This window comes from Macadamia integrifolia, chromosome 9 (assembly GCF_013358625.1).
Source record: "Macadamia integrifolia cultivar HAES 741 chromosome 9, SCU_Mint_v3, whole genome shotgun sequence".
NCBI classification, from domain to species: Eukaryota; Viridiplantae; Streptophyta; class Magnoliopsida; order Proteales; family Proteaceae; genus Macadamia; species Macadamia integrifolia.
In genome coordinates this window covers 37142201-37162375 of record NC_056565.1, presented here as the reverse complement: position 1 = coordinate 37162375, position 20175 = coordinate 37142201, and the positions used below count along the sequence as shown (strand labels likewise).

The 20175-nt window shown below is 38.2% G+C and overlaps 1 protein-coding gene across 4 annotated transcripts in view; it reads right to left on the bottom strand.

Annotated features, from left to right (window-relative positions):
• LOC122089199 (nucleolar complex protein 2 homolog) overlaps nucleotides 1–20175 on the bottom strand; it is a 40838-nt gene that overhangs the window by 7703 nt on the left and 12960 nt on the right. For all 4 annotated transcript variants that reach the window (XM_042658741.1, XM_042658743.1, XM_042658742.1 and 1 more), the window contains 6 exons: nucleotides 18501–18609; nucleotides 18363–18414; nucleotides 18174–18268; nucleotides 12816–12884; nucleotides 9903–10427; nucleotides 4147–4449 (listed from right to left, as the gene is read on the bottom strand). In XM_042658741.1, coding sequence (XP_042514675.1) covers nucleotides 4147–4449; nucleotides 9903–10427; nucleotides 12816–12884; nucleotides 18174–18268; nucleotides 18363–18414; nucleotides 18501–18609 — 1153 coding nt within the window. The remainder of the gene's footprint in view (nucleotides 1–4146; nucleotides 4450–9902; nucleotides 10428–12815; nucleotides 12885–18173; nucleotides 18269–18362; nucleotides 18415–18500; nucleotides 18610–20175) is intronic.

Here is a 20175-nt window from a genome sequence, read left to right as displayed (position 1 = left end):
GATGATCAATGGGAGGCTATTCTGTCTGGCGAGGAGAGATTTTTCAAATCTAAAGTGTGTGATGCAGTTGGGCGTGAGATACATGGGGTTAATTTAGTAATAAGATTATCTATTTGTTTCCTAATTGTTAGAGTAGGGTGTCCATCAAGTAATTTGGGAGGTTTTAGTTCAATTGCTAATTTAGGCTGGGAGATTTTATTTCAGTTGCTAATTTAGGTTAGTTTCCATTGTTACAAACTGATTTTCTTTTATATAGCCATGTAACACAGTGGAGAATTCAGATTTGGATTTTAGAAATTGAATGAAGAGTTTTTGGGTGAAACCCCTTGGCTGCCATGAGTGCTCCTCTCCTCCTCTGATTTTCCCTTCTCTCTTCTTCTTCCTTGCTTCCTCTTAATATCATTATTGTTTTCTTCCCTCATCCCCTGTTCGCTGTTCACGACCTCATCTCTGGGCATTGTTCCTCTTCTCTGCTGGGCAGTGATTTCGGAAAACAAAAGAGGGTTTGCTGGAACTCCTCCGACAGAGTTCTATCTGCCTTCTGGTTCTGATCGAAGGTATAGCTACGGCCTGCGATCCTTATCCTTGGCTATTGCCCTCCAAAGCATCCAGTAATCACAAGATACTAACTCAGTTGCAGACTATACCTGCAACTAACACTGATTCCAACTTTCAGTTCCCTATAATCCAAGTATTGTTTGAATCCTTAAGCTGTACTGCTTTGGATCGGTCCAGCAGACTTAGGCGACAGTAGATCTGGAAGTTTAGAGCTGCTGAGAGAGATTTCAAGGGCTGAAGCTTGATTTCCTATCTTGCGTTCAACATGACTCCCTTGGCTGTTGAGAGGTTGAAGACAACCTCATGCATGAGTTATTTCTTTAGCCTTTATTTCTACCCTCTTTATTAACCCCACTTTTCCCTTTATTTACCTCCTACCCTTTAATTTATCTCCATTCCAAGTTTGTCCCTCATTAAAAAAATACAACTACCACTTTGTGTCCTCTTCTATTGTGTTATGCAAACCCAAATCAACTCTATTTGTTACAAGTTTGCCACTCCTTTAAATACTTCCATCTATTTGCAGAATTGTCACTCTCTTTTGAGACTTTGTTTTGTTTACTAATCTGTCATTATGTCTTACAAATGAGCCATCTAATATTTATGAGGGCCCATAAGCGATCCAATTCCAGTTTTGAAATTCCAGATCCGAATCAAGTGGTATCCGACCAAATTTCCTACAAGTTCCTAACCATGGGCAGGCTCTACTCACATTACCAACCTTGAGCTCTACAAGCTGTACAAGGAATTACATGAAAATCAACGAAACAAGTGAGATAAAATATGACAAGTTCATGGAAGACTCAAAGTACCCTCACTAAGACTCTTGTCCATATGAAGAGGTCCAACAAGCAAGCTGAAGAAGGACCATCTGCACCACCTCCTCAGTTTCATACTCCCCAGATCGAAGATACACCTCACAAACAACAACGTAATCCAGTTGTACCTCAGGATGTTACACGAGTCACACGACAATATTCTAACAGGGATTATGGCATTAAGGCTGAGGTTCCAGAGTTCAATGGTAAAAATTTCAACTAGTTAAGATGAAATGTTGAACCATGCTCCTATGTCATGAAGTTGCTAGGGGTTTTGAAAGGTGTAATCACTCCCATGCTGCCCTTCTCATGCTTGATATTCATAAAGCTTTTGATTATCTAAGACGGGAGTATATTAATTGGATTCTATACAAAATGGATTTTCCTCCAAATTTTATTCATTGGATCTGTAGTTGTGTATCTTCTACCCATTTATCAATCCTTGTGAATGAGTCTTCTAAGGGTTTGAGTTTAAATTGAGAATCCGTCGAGGTTGTCCAATCTCCCTTACGTTGTTCTCTATTGCTATGGAAAGTCTTTCTCAATGCTTGCAGGTTCAGGCATTACATAATAAAATTCAGCCTATTCCAATATGCAATGCTTTGAAGATCACTAACTTAGCTTTTACTAATGATCTTACAATCTTTGCCAAAGCTTTTCTCTCTTTTGTATCATCTATAAAAGAAGCATTGGGTATCTTCCCAGATATGTCAAGGGTCAAATGCTTTTGCCTTCTATATGGGAGCCTTTGATGGTGCTAAAGCTCAGATTATTGATATCTTAGGTTATCCTGAGGGCCATTTTCCAGTTACCAACTTGGGTCTTCCAAAGATTTCTACTCATCATTGTTCTCCTATTTTGGATAAGTTTCTAAGAGATTACAATTGCCGACAAGCAGGATTCTATCCTTTGCAAGTCGTCTTGAACTTATCAAGACAAATTCCTATATTTTCTAGTCTAAGGTTTTTGGTCTCCCTGCTTCTATCACTTCAAAGATTGAATCCATTGTGTCTTCTTTTCTTTGGAAAGGCCAAGAAACCTCAAATTTCCTCCACCCCATGAGCTGGGAAAAAAAAATTCCTACCAAAGGTTGAAGGTGGGCTTAGGCTTCGTAAGTCAAAAACTCCAATCTTGCTGACATAATTGTATGAAAAATTGCATCCAAGAATGACAGTATCTGGAAGGATTGCGTATACTCTAAATGTCTTAAGTTGGACTTGATTTGGATTGCCTTATGCCTTCAGACTCCTTTTGGGCTTGGAGGAAGATATGTAAATATAGATATCTTGTTATGGATTACATCCATTCTAGTACTGATGATGAGTGTGATACTTATCTTTAGCTTGATAATTGACATCCAATTGATGTTCTTATTCTAGATATGACAATCGTATTAGACATGATTTTGGCTCTGATAGCTGTCCGGGTCTTAGCATTTCTAGTAGTCTTATTGAGATCTGGTCTCATCTCTCTCCTTCCCTGTTGAGACCTAGAGGTAGAGGTGATCTTGTTCAATGGCTTCCTAACTCTTTAATGAAATTTTCCTTGTTTCAGCCTGGGACTTGGTCAAATCTAGAGCTCCAAAAGTCCCTTGAGGTATGTTAGTTTGGCTTAGCTCTAACATTCCTAGACATAGTTTCACTGTTTGGAGAGCAATGACTTCTTCCCTCCCTACTCAAGAATTCCATTTTTAAGAGAAACCTGCCTATTTCCAACCGTCTCCTTTGTTGGAGAACTCTCAATGGACCACCTATTCTTCCCTTGTTCCTTCACTAAATCTGTTTGGAAAGGTGTCCTCATGAAGTGTTCAATCCACTATAGAACAATTCTTCCCTTTAAGAGAGAGTCGAAGTAGATCTTGAAAATTTTTTGTGGCAATTCAAACTGTGATGATATAAGTAAGCTTACCTTTGCTACTGTGATTCACCATCTTTGGTGGGAAAGAAATAAAAGAAAATAGACCCCCTTGACAGATACTATTGAGCAGATCTGGGAAGCCATTGCTTTTGGCATCAGAAACATGCTTCTTCCCATATGTTCTGTGAGCCCTGACACTCCTAGAAACAGATATCTTGCATTTTCATGGGTTTTGCAGTATCACCCTTTTGTTAGTTGTTTTCCCCCACCCCGGGTTTTGCTGTATCACCCCGTTGTTACTTTTTAGTTGTCTTGTTTTAGTTGATTTGGGGATTACCCATAGGATAGCAGCCTCTTTGGCTTCTACACTGTATCCTGCTCTTTTTCTTAATATATTTTTCATTCACCCAAAAAAAGGCTTATCTGCCATATCACAAACTCCCACTTGCAGTCTTGTGCCGAAACTTCTGACGAGGATGATAATGCTGAAAGAATGATAGAAACAAGTAGCAATAATTGCAATAAAATATCATTAACTTTACTCATTTTTCATCAAGGAAAACTAAATGAATTTTAATTTTATTTAAAATAGCAACAAAAACATCATGATTTGAATCTGATAAACCAAAACTAAAGCAAGCTGTTCAGCCTACCAACAGCAAAGTGGCACATTTGAAGCCTTGGAAGCAGGAAGGGACTACAATCCCAAGGTAGGCCCAGAATTGACCTAAGATGTGATTTTATCCATCAGAGTTTCATATTCTTATGTACAGTTCAAGAAAGGGCCAATGAACCGCTAACCAAAAAGTGACTAACAAGGATAAGGCATCTCATCAGGGTGAAATAGTCATGATTTTCTTGGGTCCCAACTTTGCAGCTCAAGGCTATTAGATGAGTGATACCTAATACATACCTTCCTCTTTGTTTTAAAACTGTGCTGCATTATCTTCGCTAGCTGTTGGACAGTGACAAATGCCCAGCTGTATGACTTCTGCACATCCTCTGAACAAAGCTTGACAAGGGAATCACCAAGAAATTGTATGTGTTGAAGATTAGCAGGCTCCACAAACTTACAGTTTGCAATAAAGGCCCTATATGCTTTAACCAAGCAGGTATCAAAGCAGTCTGAACATTGTAACAGAGCTGCATCCCGCATGATGAGAAATGAGGATTGTGAAAGAGTGCCTCCCCCAGTTGCCCACAAATGAACTGAAACCTGCAGCCAACCTCATATTTTAAAGAAGTATCAAAGTAGAAGATGTCATGCACCATGACGAAAGTTATGGTTTGTTTATAAGCACAATACATGAATACAAAGTGTACAAGGTTGTATAAAGCTATAATCTCAATACCCCAAAATACATATACAATATATACCATAGGCTAGGTGCTGTGGACATTGACATGGTTGTTAGTGTGTGACAATGGAAGTGCTGCAAAAATCTTACAGCTTCGTATAAACAAGAAAGAGTCCAAAATGAACGTGAATAATAGGGAGCCCAACAAGAGAAAATTTTCAAACTTGAAAAATCGGTATTTATCCAGATTTTGTTCTCTCAATATCAGTTGACAAAGTCGAGGCTATTTTATTTAATTACTTCTATAGATTCTAGTTTTATAAATTAAAGATAGTTTTCATGAACAAGACAGAAGTGGCCTTGTTAGTTGTTACATAATACATAGGAGTAACTTATGATAGTTTAAACCATGGCCACACAGGAACAATACATCTATATCTTGACTTTTCAAGGGTTTATACATTTTATAAACTAAGGAAAAGAATATAGGTCTGGTTAAATAAATCCCTTGATCCTTGGAAAAACACTAAGCCCTCTGATGGGTTGGGTAATGCATCCATTTGAGCTGGACGGAGACTAATGTAATACTCCTTTAGAGAGTTAAAACTGCACTACATCAGTAGTCCTAGTGAGAATAGGACTGGATATGGCAGGGGCTTTACTGGATAGAATTGCAGAAAAGTAAACAGTGGAACAGTACCTTAATCAAAGAATAAATATTAAATAATGAGAGCAATGGCACCCGACCTTCCTCCAGCAAGGTGTTAGCTGGATCACTCACCAGTCACACCTCTATTCACACAAGGAAAAACCTCTCAACGCAAAGAGAAGAAAACAGAAACTTCAATTGGCTAAATCATGGGCTATGGGAGGCTCCCTTGCATTTATTTATAAAAAACTACCAAACAGTATTTTGAATCAGAAACCCCAAATGTAATACTGAATTTGAATAGTCAAAACAGTACCGAAACAGAATCTAATTCCAGAGAATAGAAAACCAGAGAAAGGAAAACGGTCATAAGACAAAATCAGTTGGTCAGATTAGAGCAAACCTCAGATTGATTTCTATTCTAAGGGTAGGAAATCCTTACTCAAAGTTTCAGATCAATCCAATGGGTGGGTCTGAAATTATGAAGCAATCCTAATTGTACTAGGAGAAGGGTATATCACTCAATTCACAATTCTGATTAAATATCACTAAGAAGTAAATCTCAGAATTAACAACCTAAAAGAACAATTAAATCGACTCACCAGTTAGACAGTTAAGATTGAAATCTGAACACAGGGCAGAATGGGAAATAAGAAATATCTCCAGATCAGCAGGTCTCATCAGTGAGAATTTCTCGTAGAAGACCTTTTCTATGGTGATGAACAACTCTTAAATAATTGAGGATAATCTTATGGCCAAATTTCCTCAATTGAATTTCATGTCAAAAACCACTTGCATATGAATTCCAGATCAGATTATGAATTGCAGAACTAATGAGGATAAACATTGTTGTTCTAGCTTCTAGGAAAATGCCAGATGAATGGAAGAGAAGCATTGTTATCCCAATCTACAAAAATAAAGGTGATATTCAGAGCTGCAATAACAATAGAAGCATAAAACTAATGATCCATACTATGAAACTATGAAAGAAGGTCATTGAAGGCCGGCTGAGAAGAAAGACTCATATTTCAGATAACCAATTTTGATTTATGCCAAGTAGATCCACGATAGATGTTATTTACCTTGTGAGGAGGCTCATAAAATTACATAGAGCTAGCAAAAAAGATCACCATATGGTCTTCATTGACCTAGAAAAAGCCTATGACAGAGTCCTCACTCCTCATAGACTTAATCAGTTAATCCACATATTCTTGTCAAGAGAGGAGCGTCAAGTAAATATGTGGATGTAATTAAGGATATGTACGAGGGCATGGTGACTAGTGTGAGGTCTGTGGGAGGTCAAGTCAAGGAATTTCCAATTGCGATTGGGTCACATCAGAGATCAGTCTTAAGCCCAAGAGGCTTTAAGATTAGTAGATTGAAGACGGAGTATATGATGAGTAACTTTAGTCACACTGAGGGATAATGACATGGTGAAAATTGAGAGATAGATACCGCAAAATGACTTTTTTAGACATCTGGGTTCAACCATAATAAAGAAGGGAAAATAGCAGTTGATGTTTCTCAGATAATTAAAGTAAGATGGATGAAGTGGAGAGGTGCGACAAGAGTGCTATGTGGACATATTCCTTTAAAGCTTAACGGGGAAATTCAAAAGGACTATTGTATGTCCAGCTATGATGTATGAAGCAGAGTGTTGGGCAATAAAGAAGTGTCATATAGAAAAGTTATGTATAGCAAAGATGAGGATGTTACGATAGATGTGCAGCAAAACTAGAAAGGATAAAGGAATGAACGTATTAGAGCTGATTTGGGAGTAGCCCTGATAAATGACAAGCTCCAAGAAAGTTGTTTGAGGTGGTATGGACATGTTCAGAGGACACTTGGGGATGCCCTAGTTAAGGAGAGTAACATGATAACCACTGAAGGAGCTATAAGATCCAGACGTAGGCGCTAGGCCTAAAATTACAATAGGAGAAGTATGAAGCAGAGTGTTGGGCAATAAAGAAGTGTCGTATAGAAAAGTTATGTACAACAAAGATGAGGATGTTACGATAGATGTGCAGCAAAACTAGAAAGGATAAAGGAATGAACGTATTAGAGCTGATTTGAGAGTGCCCCTGATTAATGACAAACTCCAAGAAATTTGTTTGAGGTATTATGGACAGAGGACACTTGGGGATGCCCTAGTTAAGAAAAGTAACATAATAACCATGGAAGGAGCTATAAGATCCAGAGATAGGCGGTAGGCCTAAAATTACCATAGGAGAAGTTGTGAGGAATGACATACATAGTCTATGCCTTGCCGCAAGTATGACCTCAGATAGAGCCTACTGGAGGGCGAAAATCCATCTCGCCAACTCCATTTAACTAATTGTCCCCTATCTTGCTGGGTTGTGCCTCTTTCCTTTTACTTTCACCTCTCTATGATTTGTCTTTATCATTTATTTTCTTTTGTCTTTGTTTCTCCCTTCTTGTTTGGACCTCAGTTTTCCCTACTTCGCTTTGCACTGATCTTGTAGCCAACCTAATGCAGGAGTAGATTACAAGTAACTAACTCCGCAGTTTATAACCCCAAACAATACAAATAGGAGCGAGAATCAAAGAAATAATACCATCAAATAAACCCTCAAGGATACAATACCCATATAAAAGCAAAACCAGGCCAAAACCTAACCCAATAGGAGAGGGAAAGACCTGTTATAGAGCTGGAGAGAGAGAGGTGCGGCCAGGGCTATAGGAGTCCGATTGAGTTGCACTCTTGGGCGTAGATAGTCCCTATGGAGGGTACAAAACCCCCCAAAGTTGAGAGGATTCTGACGGCTGGTTGTGAAGTTATAAGCTTTCTTGATTTTCTGACCTAGGAGAGAAAACTAAGAAGAACCTTCAAGAACAGTAGCTGAATGCTTCCAACAGCGATTAGGTAAGGATCGTGGGACCCTTATGAAGCCTAGAATACCCTGATTGAAGACTTGGCTGAACAGATTACAGAAGAGAGAAAGAGAGGAGATCAATCTCTCTCCTATTCCCACTAGGATTGCTGATCGGTTCTGATTTCTGGAGACTTTTATCAAAATCTGAACTATACCTCTTGAATGTTACAACAAATAAAATAAAAAAGAAGAATAAAATAGATGGGGGTTGAGAAGGGTGAAAGAGAATAAAGGAAGTGGCTATCTCAGCCTGGGCTTCTCACCCACAGCTATCTCAGCTGCTCTAACCATTTAGTTGCAAACTTTCTTTCATAAATGAATATTTTCTTTTATTCAAATCTGTCCAATAATGGAACATATGCCTCTCTATTTATAGAGGGAAAGTTTACAATCATACTAATACTAAGAGCTAGTTTCCCAATAGGACTAGACACTCCTACTACAACTAGGAGCTAGTTTTCCAATAGGACTAGACACTCCTACTACAACTAGGAATTCAAAATAGGACTAGGACTTGACTTTATGACTCCAACATGGAGTAGGACTAACTACTAGTCCATATAGGACTTTACAACCAACTAATGGCCTAATGGGCCTTTATTGAATTAAATAGCAACTAATTAAACTAATAAATAAAATCCCGTTTTCCTACCTTCTACCAATATTTTAGGCCTATTAAAATGGCCCATTTCAAAGAAAACTCATGGGATCAAAGGCCCAACATATACATAAGACAACCCAAGGCTTATTTACAACAAAATAAGCCCAAGTGACTTATCTATATCACAACCACATTAGGTTGACATAAGACTAAGATTGTTGAGTTCTTTTTGTATCATGAACTACAGAGAAAAGAAAACAAAAAAAAAAAAAGAAGAAGGATATTTACTAGATCAATGGAGAAGAAGATGAACGAAGAAGAATAATAACAAAAGAAAAACACCAGGTCTTCATACCACAAGGTGATCTGGATATTTGGATGGATCAAACACCAACCAGCCTTGATTGAACACAAGGATTTCTTGATCGAACACAAGGATTTCTTGATCAACCACAAGCGATTCTTCATGTAGGAAAATAGCAGCAAAGGCAAAGCTTTTAATTAATCAAAAATCATGTACAATATTGGACTCCCTTACAAACTTACATAGAAAACTCAAACACCAAGTAAAACACTAAAAAGGAAAAGCCTAACTCAATCCTTAACAAATTAGGTAACATAATTTGACAAGGAAACAACTCAAAAAATGACTAGACTTATAAAGTCCTAATCCAGCCTAACTAGAACACTGAATAACAACTAAATTAAAGAAATAAAGACATTAACTTAACTAACTGCATATGCCTATGTTCTACCCCTATTATAGGCCCATTACAATGAAAACACATAGAAACAAATGCCCAACACATAGGATTCTATAATTCCAGTCATGTTTTGTAGAATAACTAACTTGCAGGTTGTCTGGCCAATGAAGGATGTAAAACAGCCTTCAACAAAATCTACCTTTGAGATGATCTTGATTGGCAGGCTGAAGCTGGTCTTTCCTAAATATGAAAGCATATATTTTTCGTAATATTCTTTCAATGATGGGTTTTCTTTTATCTTAAATGTATTTAAAGGATGGAAGTATGGTCAGGCCCTCTGCTGTAGGTAGCATCTCTTCCTTTTTTTTCCCTCAGCCGTTAATAAAATGCTAAATGCATGCATAGGATAATATCATGGATCAAAGAAATGTACCTATTTATTTTGGTAAAATAATTTTAGGGGTGATTTCTTTATTTAAAAAAATAAATAAATGAAAAATAAAAAATGTCAAAGAGGATTTACCTTGATGAGTCTCCATAGCAAAGATGGAAAAGCAGGAAAGAAAATAATAGATGCTCTGAGGCGAGTTATCACAAAGCCCAGTATGTCAGAATTGGTGACCTGATTCAAAAGGAAAAGTGTGCTTCTCAAATAAGACTTAATCAGTGGCTTTGCTGTTTTCCATTTTGAATTCTTCATCAACTCCAAAATGTTCTCTTTCTTGCTATTTGCACTTGAGATTCCCAGAAGTCTTCTGAATATACCATCTGCCTCACAAAGCATGAACATCAGTATCTTGCTGAAAGTATTGCTCTTCTGAATTCTCCAAGACAACTCAGCATCCATGCTATCCGTTCCATAGTGGCAGGCCGTGCGATACCCATTTAGTAAATTAGGAAGAGCAGAAGTGTTATTCTGCTCCATGACCAGTTGACACCAAATATCTATAGTAGAGCTAGTGAAAAGCTTGCCATCACTTAAATTTGAGCAATCTTCACCTGCTTCCTGATTACCTTGATCATTTTTCTCACCTTCAACATCAGAATCCTGTCAGACAAAAATGCATGATAAATTTTTAAGACAGATCAACCTGATAATAAGTGATGGAACAAACATAAGAAAAGATGAGCAGATAATAGAAAATTTTCAAAATATACATGGAACTTCAAATTCAACATCCAATACCACTGTACACTAAATCAACACTCCACAAATTTCCATCTGGTCCTTATGCCAATTCATTACTTAATAGGAGCAACCCAGTGCATGAGGCTCCTGCTACTGCAGAGTCTGTGAGGGGCAAATGTATGCAGCCTTACCCTCTGCTTTGTAGGAGAGGCTGTTTCCAAGTTTCGAACCTGTGACCAATATGTTGCCATAGTGCAACTAAACCATTGTGCCACAGGCTCACCCACTCAGTTCATTAGTGTATATATATATATATATATATATATACTGATCAGTGTGACAAAAGGTCAAGCCAACAGGGTTGGTAGCCTAGTGGAAGGAAACCCTTGCCCCATCACCGCTTGGGTTGGCTGGTTGTGGGTTCAAATCAGCATGCCCCACTATCGCTCGTTGGTCCTGTGGAAGCGCTGCTGGCCGTATGAGGGCTTTGGCCTGGGGGCTATGATCACTACCATGGTGCAGCCTTTTTCATTACCCAAAAAAAAAGTGATAACAGTTCAATTTTTGTGTGCCACAAGGCCCACAACCATGTAAACTTGCATGGATCACCACCGAAATCTAAAATTATTCTATCATTTCTCTGACCTTTTATTTTGCTTTTACAATTAAGTACTCCAGCTGCAACTTAATGTGGTTCCATCTTTGAAAAAGGTCTCAGCTCAATGATCAGCTCATCCCATCAGACATAGATAATAGATATATTTTAACCCAAGCAGAACATAGACTACCGGCTAAGTGAAAATTTTCATAACACGATCATGGATGTGGCTAGAATGCAGACCAAAAAAAAATACTAACTGCTGAAGAATGCACGTCTCACCAGTCGCTTCCTTAATCAGTTTAGGCATCTCTAGCGAGCACCAATATTGGGAATGGGTAAATAATGGGTCTGGAATGACCATCTACTGTTTTCCTAACCCTAGTAACAGACAGGCAAAAAGCGATCATTCTTAACCATATGCTCTGCATTTTTATGTTTCTCTTTTTCTTGTTCTCGTTCCTGATCACCCAATAAATAGTAGAAAATATACCACATGATTAATGATCATGAAAAGTAGAGTAATCAGACTCCTTTTAGATTGACCAGAATTGAAAAGATTCTATTTCTAGCCCTCTTAATGGCCCAATTCAGATAAAAAGGGAAAAAAAACATGAGCTGATGAGATCAAGGTCTCAAAATTGACAGGTAATCATTTATTTGGGGCATAATTGGACAAAAAACTTAGGCCCTAACTGATTTGCTAGCATATCTCAGATACATCTCCAAGATATCTCTTAAATCACCCTTGAAATACATTGAACAATGCCAATACTTTACACCTTGGGCATTAAATCTGTGTCAGATCCTTCTATCAACAGTCGGAGATGGCATCTTTCGGGGAACAAAATGGCATCAGCCATGTTGCAGCAGAACTAGTAGTTACAAGAAGAAAAATAAGTAGCCGCAACAATAGTAGCAATGGAGGTGGAGGAGGAAAAATTATGAAGAAGAAAGTGGACCTGGTTCTGTGATTCCAACCCCCACCCCTCTGTCTCCATCAAGCTTGGGTGTTTGAGCTTTGGAGCCCTAAGCCCCAAGTGAAAAAGAAATTTATGGATGGAAAGAATATATTCATAATGGAAGAAAAAAAGAAGGCAAAAGGTCTTGTGCATGGCCATGCTTGGTGCACAGTCACGCACAAGACGATCGATGGGGACAAAAACCCCATCGATTGTACCGAAACACCCCCATTTGACGAATCGTCAATGGTGGTGGCTGTGCCGTGCATGCCTTCCAAAAAGAACTAGCAGGAGTGCAGGACCATGCTGGCGCCCAGGAGGTTGATTTCCATAGCTCTCACACACTCCCCTTCCCTCCTCAATTAGGGGTTAGGGAACAGGGATAAAGAGCAATATATTTTAAGTATAGAATATCACATGTTCAGGAATTATGTCAATACTAGTAGAATATCTTCACCTAGACCTGTAATCTGCTATCATAAATATCAACAAAACAAATCCTTCATTGACCATTGAAGATTGGATAATTTAACTTGTGTGTGTGTAAGTCAAATCCCTTACTATCCACCAGCAAGAGATAAAATAATACGTAAGTGCATGGATAACTATGGCACCCTTAACTGGCAGAACTGAGCAACTAGCAATTATCCAAAGAACTCCTCAGGGTTGCCTCAGGGTAAATTGGCATCAAGAGAATGCTGGTGGACACCATGCCAAAACAAGATATTTAGAGAGCTAGCAACTTACGGACTCTTCGCCACTGAATTGCTCAAGGTCTTCATTATAGCTTTCCAAAAATTTTGAAAATTCTGGATCCTGAACATAAGCCAAGTAAAAGTTCTATTAAAAATGAAACAGAAGTAGATTATAGCAAAAGTAAACATGACAGGAAAGGTGATTGCAATAAAGAAAGAAAGTAGGCACCTTAACTTACCAGAGTAACTTAAGTAAGAAGTACTGGATCACTCAGTCCCCTACTTAAGTGAGTTTTATAACTGAATATATACTAAGTGACTAGATTGGTAGGGTAAATTCTTCCCTGCTAATCTATCACTTTTCTTCCAACTTCTCTGCTCTTTCTTTCTATTCTCTGTTTTGTCCCACTCAGTGTTCAGGTCGCTACAAGGTATTAGAGCACTGATCAAGGGCACGTATTGTTCCTCTCTTCTTCTTTCAAATTCTTCTGAATTGATTTCTGCTGAACCAGAAATTGATTTCTCCATTCTGTCCCTTACTTGGGTGTACCGCAACCTAATGGTTGCTGGATGTGTTCATAAGGCGTGTCCCTATGATTGTGATGTGAACTGTAACCTTCCGGTTAAGTCAAATTAGCAACAGAAAGGAATGACCTGTGCTGTGCCTAAGTTTGGTGGTGTCTGTCATTGGAGATTCAACTGTTGATGACACTGATTATTCTCTAAGAGTACTTGGTGCTGTAACTGAGTAACAGTGAAGTTGATTGTTTTGGACCTTGATTGGTATTTATGGTATTTGCAGTTACTTCATGGTGAGTACATCAGCTGATTCCTGCACTTTCTTCTTGTTTTTGGATTAGTAGGATGGCTAATAATAGCGAGGGAAAACTTCCTAGTGTTGCCAATTCAGTCCATATTTCATCTATTAAATAGAATGCATCAAACTTTTTACTGTAAGAACAAGCTGTAAAAGCTTATATTGATTCAAGGGAGAAACTTCATATTTTGGATGATCACCATCCTAGTAAGGATGATAAAATTTATCTGGACTGGATGAAGGATGTTATTTGCATCAGTGTTGACTATGGAATAGTATGGAACAATCTGTTAGAGCCAACTTTATGTTCTATCCAACTGCCAAAGAGGAAGGGATGTTATCATTGAGAGTTTTTAGTCAAGACAAAATTATTTCTCGTGTACCAGAATTATGAGGAACGGGGTAATAGATCTCTTGGTGAACATTACAGTGCTTTAAAAGGCAAGTGAAAAAAACTAAATCAATATCAGCCATTTATTGCTGATATCAATGTTCTCAAAAAGTAGAAGGCAAATTTTCAAGTTGCTAAATTTCTCCATAAACTGAATTCTAAGTTCAACGGGGTAAAAGATTAGATGTTAACAAATGACAACTTGCCCTCTATGAACAATGCCTATGCTAGACTAAAGCGTATAGATATTCCTTCAACCTCTACTCCCACACCAGCAAGTTCTAAGGAGAATTCTGCTCTTGCCACTACTGTTGGTCATGGTAAAGGAGCTTGAGGGCAAGGTCAAGATGCAAGAGGAGGTTATGCCGTCATGGTAAAGGTTGGACGACCATTTCCCATGGAAACCGTCGATGTATTCATTATAGTAGAACCATTCACATATCTGAAAAATGTTGGGACAAGTTTGGTAAATCTCAATGGACCAAACCAAGTTACCTCCGACAATGATGGATTTCAGACTACCCTCAGTAGTGGACAGCTTGGTGACAACCAAACAGATTCTGTAGTGATGTCTCAGAGCCTCTTCTTCCAACCCTTCTGCCACCTTAGCTCATTTAGGTACTCCTGCCCTTTTTGCTTCTACATCAGGGTCACTGATTTAGGGGCATCTGCTCACATGACTGGTGAAGCTTTCATATTTACTTCCCAACATCAGAATAGTTCTCTTTCTCCTGGTACTTTAATTGATGGTTCACCCCCTAATGTTCATAGCCATGGTATTGTCAATCCATCATCTTCTATATCCTTGTCTTCTGTTCTTCACGTTCCCAAGTTTCCTACAAATCTTTTGTCTTCCAGTCAATTTACTAAATCTTTAAATTGTTTCATTACATTCTACCCTTCTTTTTTTTGTTTTTCAAGATCTCCAGACGAAAGAGGGTCATTGGATGCAGGAATGAATCCTCTGGATTGTATTACTACAACGATGCCTTCTCAACTCCTGTTGTTATTGCATCCCAATGTGTCATTTCTCGTCTTCAATGGCATTGTCATCTTGGTCATCCTTCCTTGGACAAACTTTGGCAACTGGATCCATCTCCTAGATCTTTATCTCTTCTAGAGAGTGCATTGTGTCAACCTGGAAAGCACCATCGTTTTACTTTAGTCCTCGTGTTGATAAAAGTAGTAGCTCTCCTTTCTTTTTAGTTCATACTGATATTTGGGATCCTTCTTGTGTCTCTAGTCTTTTTGGTTTCAAGTACTTTGTTACTTTTGTGGATGACCATTCTAGAATGATTTGGCTAAATTTGTTAAAAGATAGATCTGATTTTGTTTCTGTCTTTAAACGATTTCATAAAGAGATACAAGTCCAGTTTCATTCTAATGTCCATGTTCTTTGTTCTGATAATACATTTGAAATTATCCAAGGGTCTTTTGCTTCTTTTCGTTGTGAGATGGACTTTATCCATCAAACTGCTTGTTCTATACACCTCAAAAAAATGGGGTTGCAGAGCAGAAAAATTGTCATCTCCTGGAAGGTGCTCATTCCATGATGATTCATACGCATGATTGCATATTCCAAAAGGATTTTGGGGAGACGTTGCTCTCACTGCCTGTTGATTAATCAGGCGCCTCCTACTGTTTTGAATGGTCAGGCCCCTTTCTTTGTTCTTTTTTAGTTTAACTCCGCATTCTCATCCTCTTTGAGTGTCTGGCTGCACATGTTTTGTTCACTTCGTTCATACTATATCTGATAAAGTATCTCCTTGTGCTACTAAATATGTCTTTCTTGGGTACTCTCATACTTAGAAAAGGTACAAGTGTTTTGATCTTGTATCTCAAAAACACTATATTGGCGCCAATGTTACAATTCTTTGAAGGCACACCCTATGCCATAGGCCCAGAACAGTTTTGGATGCTCAACTTTTTGTCTCCTCTTCTTGTTCGTCATGACATTTCACCTGATAATCATTTGTCTTATCCTCCTCCTCCGTCTCATTTACAACCTTCTCCTCTACGGGTTTATCATCTTAAGCACCAGAAGGCACCTCAAGTCATACAGTCAGTGGTTGACATCCTGCCGGCTCCATCACATTCCCCTTTCAGAGGAGTTTCTCTTCCTTCGTCTTCTTCAGGTCTTTATTTGCCTATAATAGTTAGTAAAGGTAAGTGCTCTTGTAATGTTTATGGAAATATTAATAATCCGATTTCCAATTATGTTTCTTTTCAACTACTTTCTCCTTCATATCGTCATTTTGCCTTGTCTTTATTTCATGTTTCTACGCCACTGTCTTATTTGGAAGCTCTTTCCCATCCTGGTTGGAAAAGGCAATGGATCATGAGATAAATGGTCTAATTAGTCAGAATACTTGGGAGCTTACTTCCTTATCGGAAGGGAAAGAACTTGTGAATTGTAGATGGGTTTTTACTATGTAAGTTTCATCCAAATGGTACCATTGAGTGTCGGATGGCTAGACTTGTCACCGAAGGATATAATCAGACTTATGGGTTGACTATTCACAAACTTTTTCTCCCTTAGCACATTCGCATTCTGTTCGAGTTCTGGTCTCTCGCTGCTAATTTAGAATGGCCTTTAGATCAGTTGGATGTCAAGAATGCTTTCATGTATCGATTTGCAAAAAAAAGTGTATATGGAGCAATCTCCAAAGTATGTTGCTCAGGGAAGAATATTGGTAAAGTGCCTCATTTGAGGAAATTTCTTCACGGTTTGAATCATTCTCCACCCGCCTCCTTCAATAAATTCAGCCAGGTGGTGATTGAATATGGGTTCCATCGTTGCCACTCAGATCATGCCATGTTTAGGGATGATCAAAGTAACAACTTGAGTGCGTTTTTCAACCATCTAAAGGTTCCAAGGTGTTTAGAGATCTTTAATTAGGATCTCAGCCAAGTTTCAGGTCAAAATATGACCATTTGATCACCAAAATGGTTAAAGAATCCACCAACTGACCCTGACAGAATTTCGACCAGAAGTCGGTCGCAACCCGAAATAATGACTTTTTGAACCTTGTATTGAAACAGATTGTCATTCGTGTGGGATGCGGTTATGAAGAAAGTTATCTCGCAACCTAATGTTCATTCTTCAGAACAGTTGGGTGATATTTTAACCAAGGCTTTGAGTCAAGGTCCATACTTAATCATGTGTGCCAAACTGGGCATGGGAGATGTATATGCTACAGCCTGGGGGGAGCATTGGTGAGAAGTACTGAATCACTACCCTATTGAATAAGATGCACTGATCATGTTGTGTGAGATGTATTGGATTAGAAAGTGAGAAGTACTGGATCAGTCTCCTACTTAAACAGGGTATACTAGTCATCTTAAGAGTTTTATAATTGAATAAATACCAAGAGACCAGACCGATAGGGTAACTTTCATAGTTGTCAATGCTCAAGACATCGCTTAGGCATCCAGGCTCTTTCTTGGGTCCAAGGTGACAACACACCTTGTTCACAATTCATGATTTTATGTTGGTTTAAGTTTATTGCTTGGTTTTTTTATACGAATATGCTTATATTATATCCTATGTTGTTTATTATATGTTGTATTCTCATATTAGGCAATTACTAGCAAAACTATATCATATCACATTGATATGGTTTGTATGTCGCATATAAACATAATTATATAAATTATCATAGCTATATTATATAATATATATAGTCATTAATGCACACCTAGGGTGCCTAGGCGACGCCTTGTTGCCAATGTGCTCCCCCAATGCCTAGGGTTGCCTAGACGCCTTGGCAACTATCATAACTTTTTCCCTACTAATCGATCAATTCTCTTCTCACTTGTCTTTTCTTTCTTTTCTCTGTTCTGCCCAACTCAGCATTCAGATCTACTACAATTTGAATAATCAATCATGGATTCATGTGTATGGATCTAAAGCATACAAATACAATCCAATCCAAAGATAACCATGATATCTCAGTTCCAACTAGTCAATGTAAAAGTTGTCTAATAAATACTGATAAATTAGTCATTTCCCACCGTACAAGAGAATGATAATATGCCATAGAAGATGCTACTGAAGCATTCCTATGGAATAGAGATAGATCTTAAAAATATCATCACTACTATACCTTTGACAAATGTGAACAAACTAGAAAAGCCAATCAGAAGAGGGTATTCGCATTCTTATTGATCTCAATATCTTGCAGAACCACTTTAAGACTCACCTTTTTCTTTAAAATATCCAGTTTCTTCTTTTGCTTGGCAAGTTCCAAGTGAATTTCTTTGTTATGTCCCAATAATGCACTATGACCACCAACGTCTGTAGACATTCCTACCAATTATAAGGAAACCAAACTAGAAACAAAACCCTAGAACCTACACGATGCAATTTGATTTTATAATAACACCCTTACCTTCAGAATCATTCTCATGTTCACTATCAGCAAAGTATGGGCAGCTCGCATCCTGATTAATATTTTAACAGGAAATAAATGAGAAATCAATTTCATTCTAAAGAAACAAAGGTTTCAGAAAGAATCACACCTACAGACCTCAGAGAGAAATCCATCACTGTCAGAAGCATCTTCCATGGTGTCACTATCAAATTCACTGAATATGGCATCAAGAGAAGCATCTCCAAAAGCTTCACCATCAGAGTTTCTGAAACAGCAGTAAGCATATAAGGAACGAATTCAGCAAAACCACATGACCTGAACTAATTTACAGTACCTATAATTACTGGAAAATCTGTTTACTCCCATTACAGCAGTTGTTGTGGTATCATCATGGTTTAAAGTATCTCCGATACGATACAATACCCTCCAATACGTACCTTAAATTTAACCGACCGATACCGATACTTTAATCCTTGATCTTTAACATACCTTAGCGTATCTCCGACACGATATAATACCCTCCAATACGTATCTTAAATTTAGTCAACCGATACCGATACTTTAATCCTTGGGTATAACATATAATGAATACTGCTAATATATGACTAAATAATGCTGCCAGGAAAGTAGATAAGGTTCCCTTGGGTATAATAAATCCTCCAACGCTGACTTGGGAGAAGAGCTCTCTCATAATGTGGCATGTAGATGTCTGGCAGGGTATCTGAACAATTAATTTTATGTACAGATTCATTTCTTCCACCAATCAGGTAACTCTTTCTTTTTGAATCTCAAAATGGAAAACCAATTTTCAAATAATCAGCTCCTCCATCATCATCCTTGCCAAGCAGGAGCAGGATTATGTAGAAGAACAGCCCTTCAAGAGAGAAACAAGCTCCACATGCTATCCTACACCATAGAAAATAAACCCCCCTCCAAAAAAAAAAAAAAACCTTGAGGTGTAGCTCATAGAAGGATAGCACCTCCAAAACAGAGCATATAATGGAGCAACCATGTTTTCCCAAGATATAAACCACCCATTAGCAATTCAGCACCTCTCAGTTTCAACTGGAATGAATAGTTCATCTGGGAGACTAAAGTTTCCACTTTAGGTTCATCCATACACGATGAAAAGTGTCAACCAAACGATTCTCTCTTCTTTTCATTTCATTGTCCTATATTTAAGTGAAAACCTAAGGAGTTTAAAGTACTATAAATAGTTTTATTTTAATCCTTTTATGTCATTAGGAGACTCTAAGAGTAGTGATCATAGTTATCAAGGCGTCGCCTAGGCGATAATCTGACTCAGCCTGAACTGGCACCTTGGTCGCCTCGCCTTGATTTTTGACCACCCTCCATCACTTTGGTCACCTTCTCGCCTTGAGATCTATGGTCGTGATCATAGAAAACTCATTTTGTCACCTGGGAGTCGTGCACTTAGATAATGAATGGATGACAAAAGATAGGGTATGGGACCATCTCTTGAGCTTAAGAGGCCTTGTCTAACCCTCCTAGTGTTTTGAATCATCTCAAAGCAACTGATGGTAGTGACATGGAAAATCACTAAAAAGCCCCTATAAGGGTTGACCATCAAATGACCATAAAATTTGACCCAATTTCATGATTAATTGTGTTTAATCATAAATATGACACCCAAGATACAAAAGGATATTGGACCTACCTAGGAGATCGTTGAGATTACCCCACCAAGAGACAGCTTAGTACTAGCAGGTTTGGAAGATCAGTGAGGGTGTGCAAACTTTAGTCCCACATCGCCTAAGGGGAGGTTGTTGGTCTGGTTGATAACCTCTAACATCTTTAACATGGCACAACA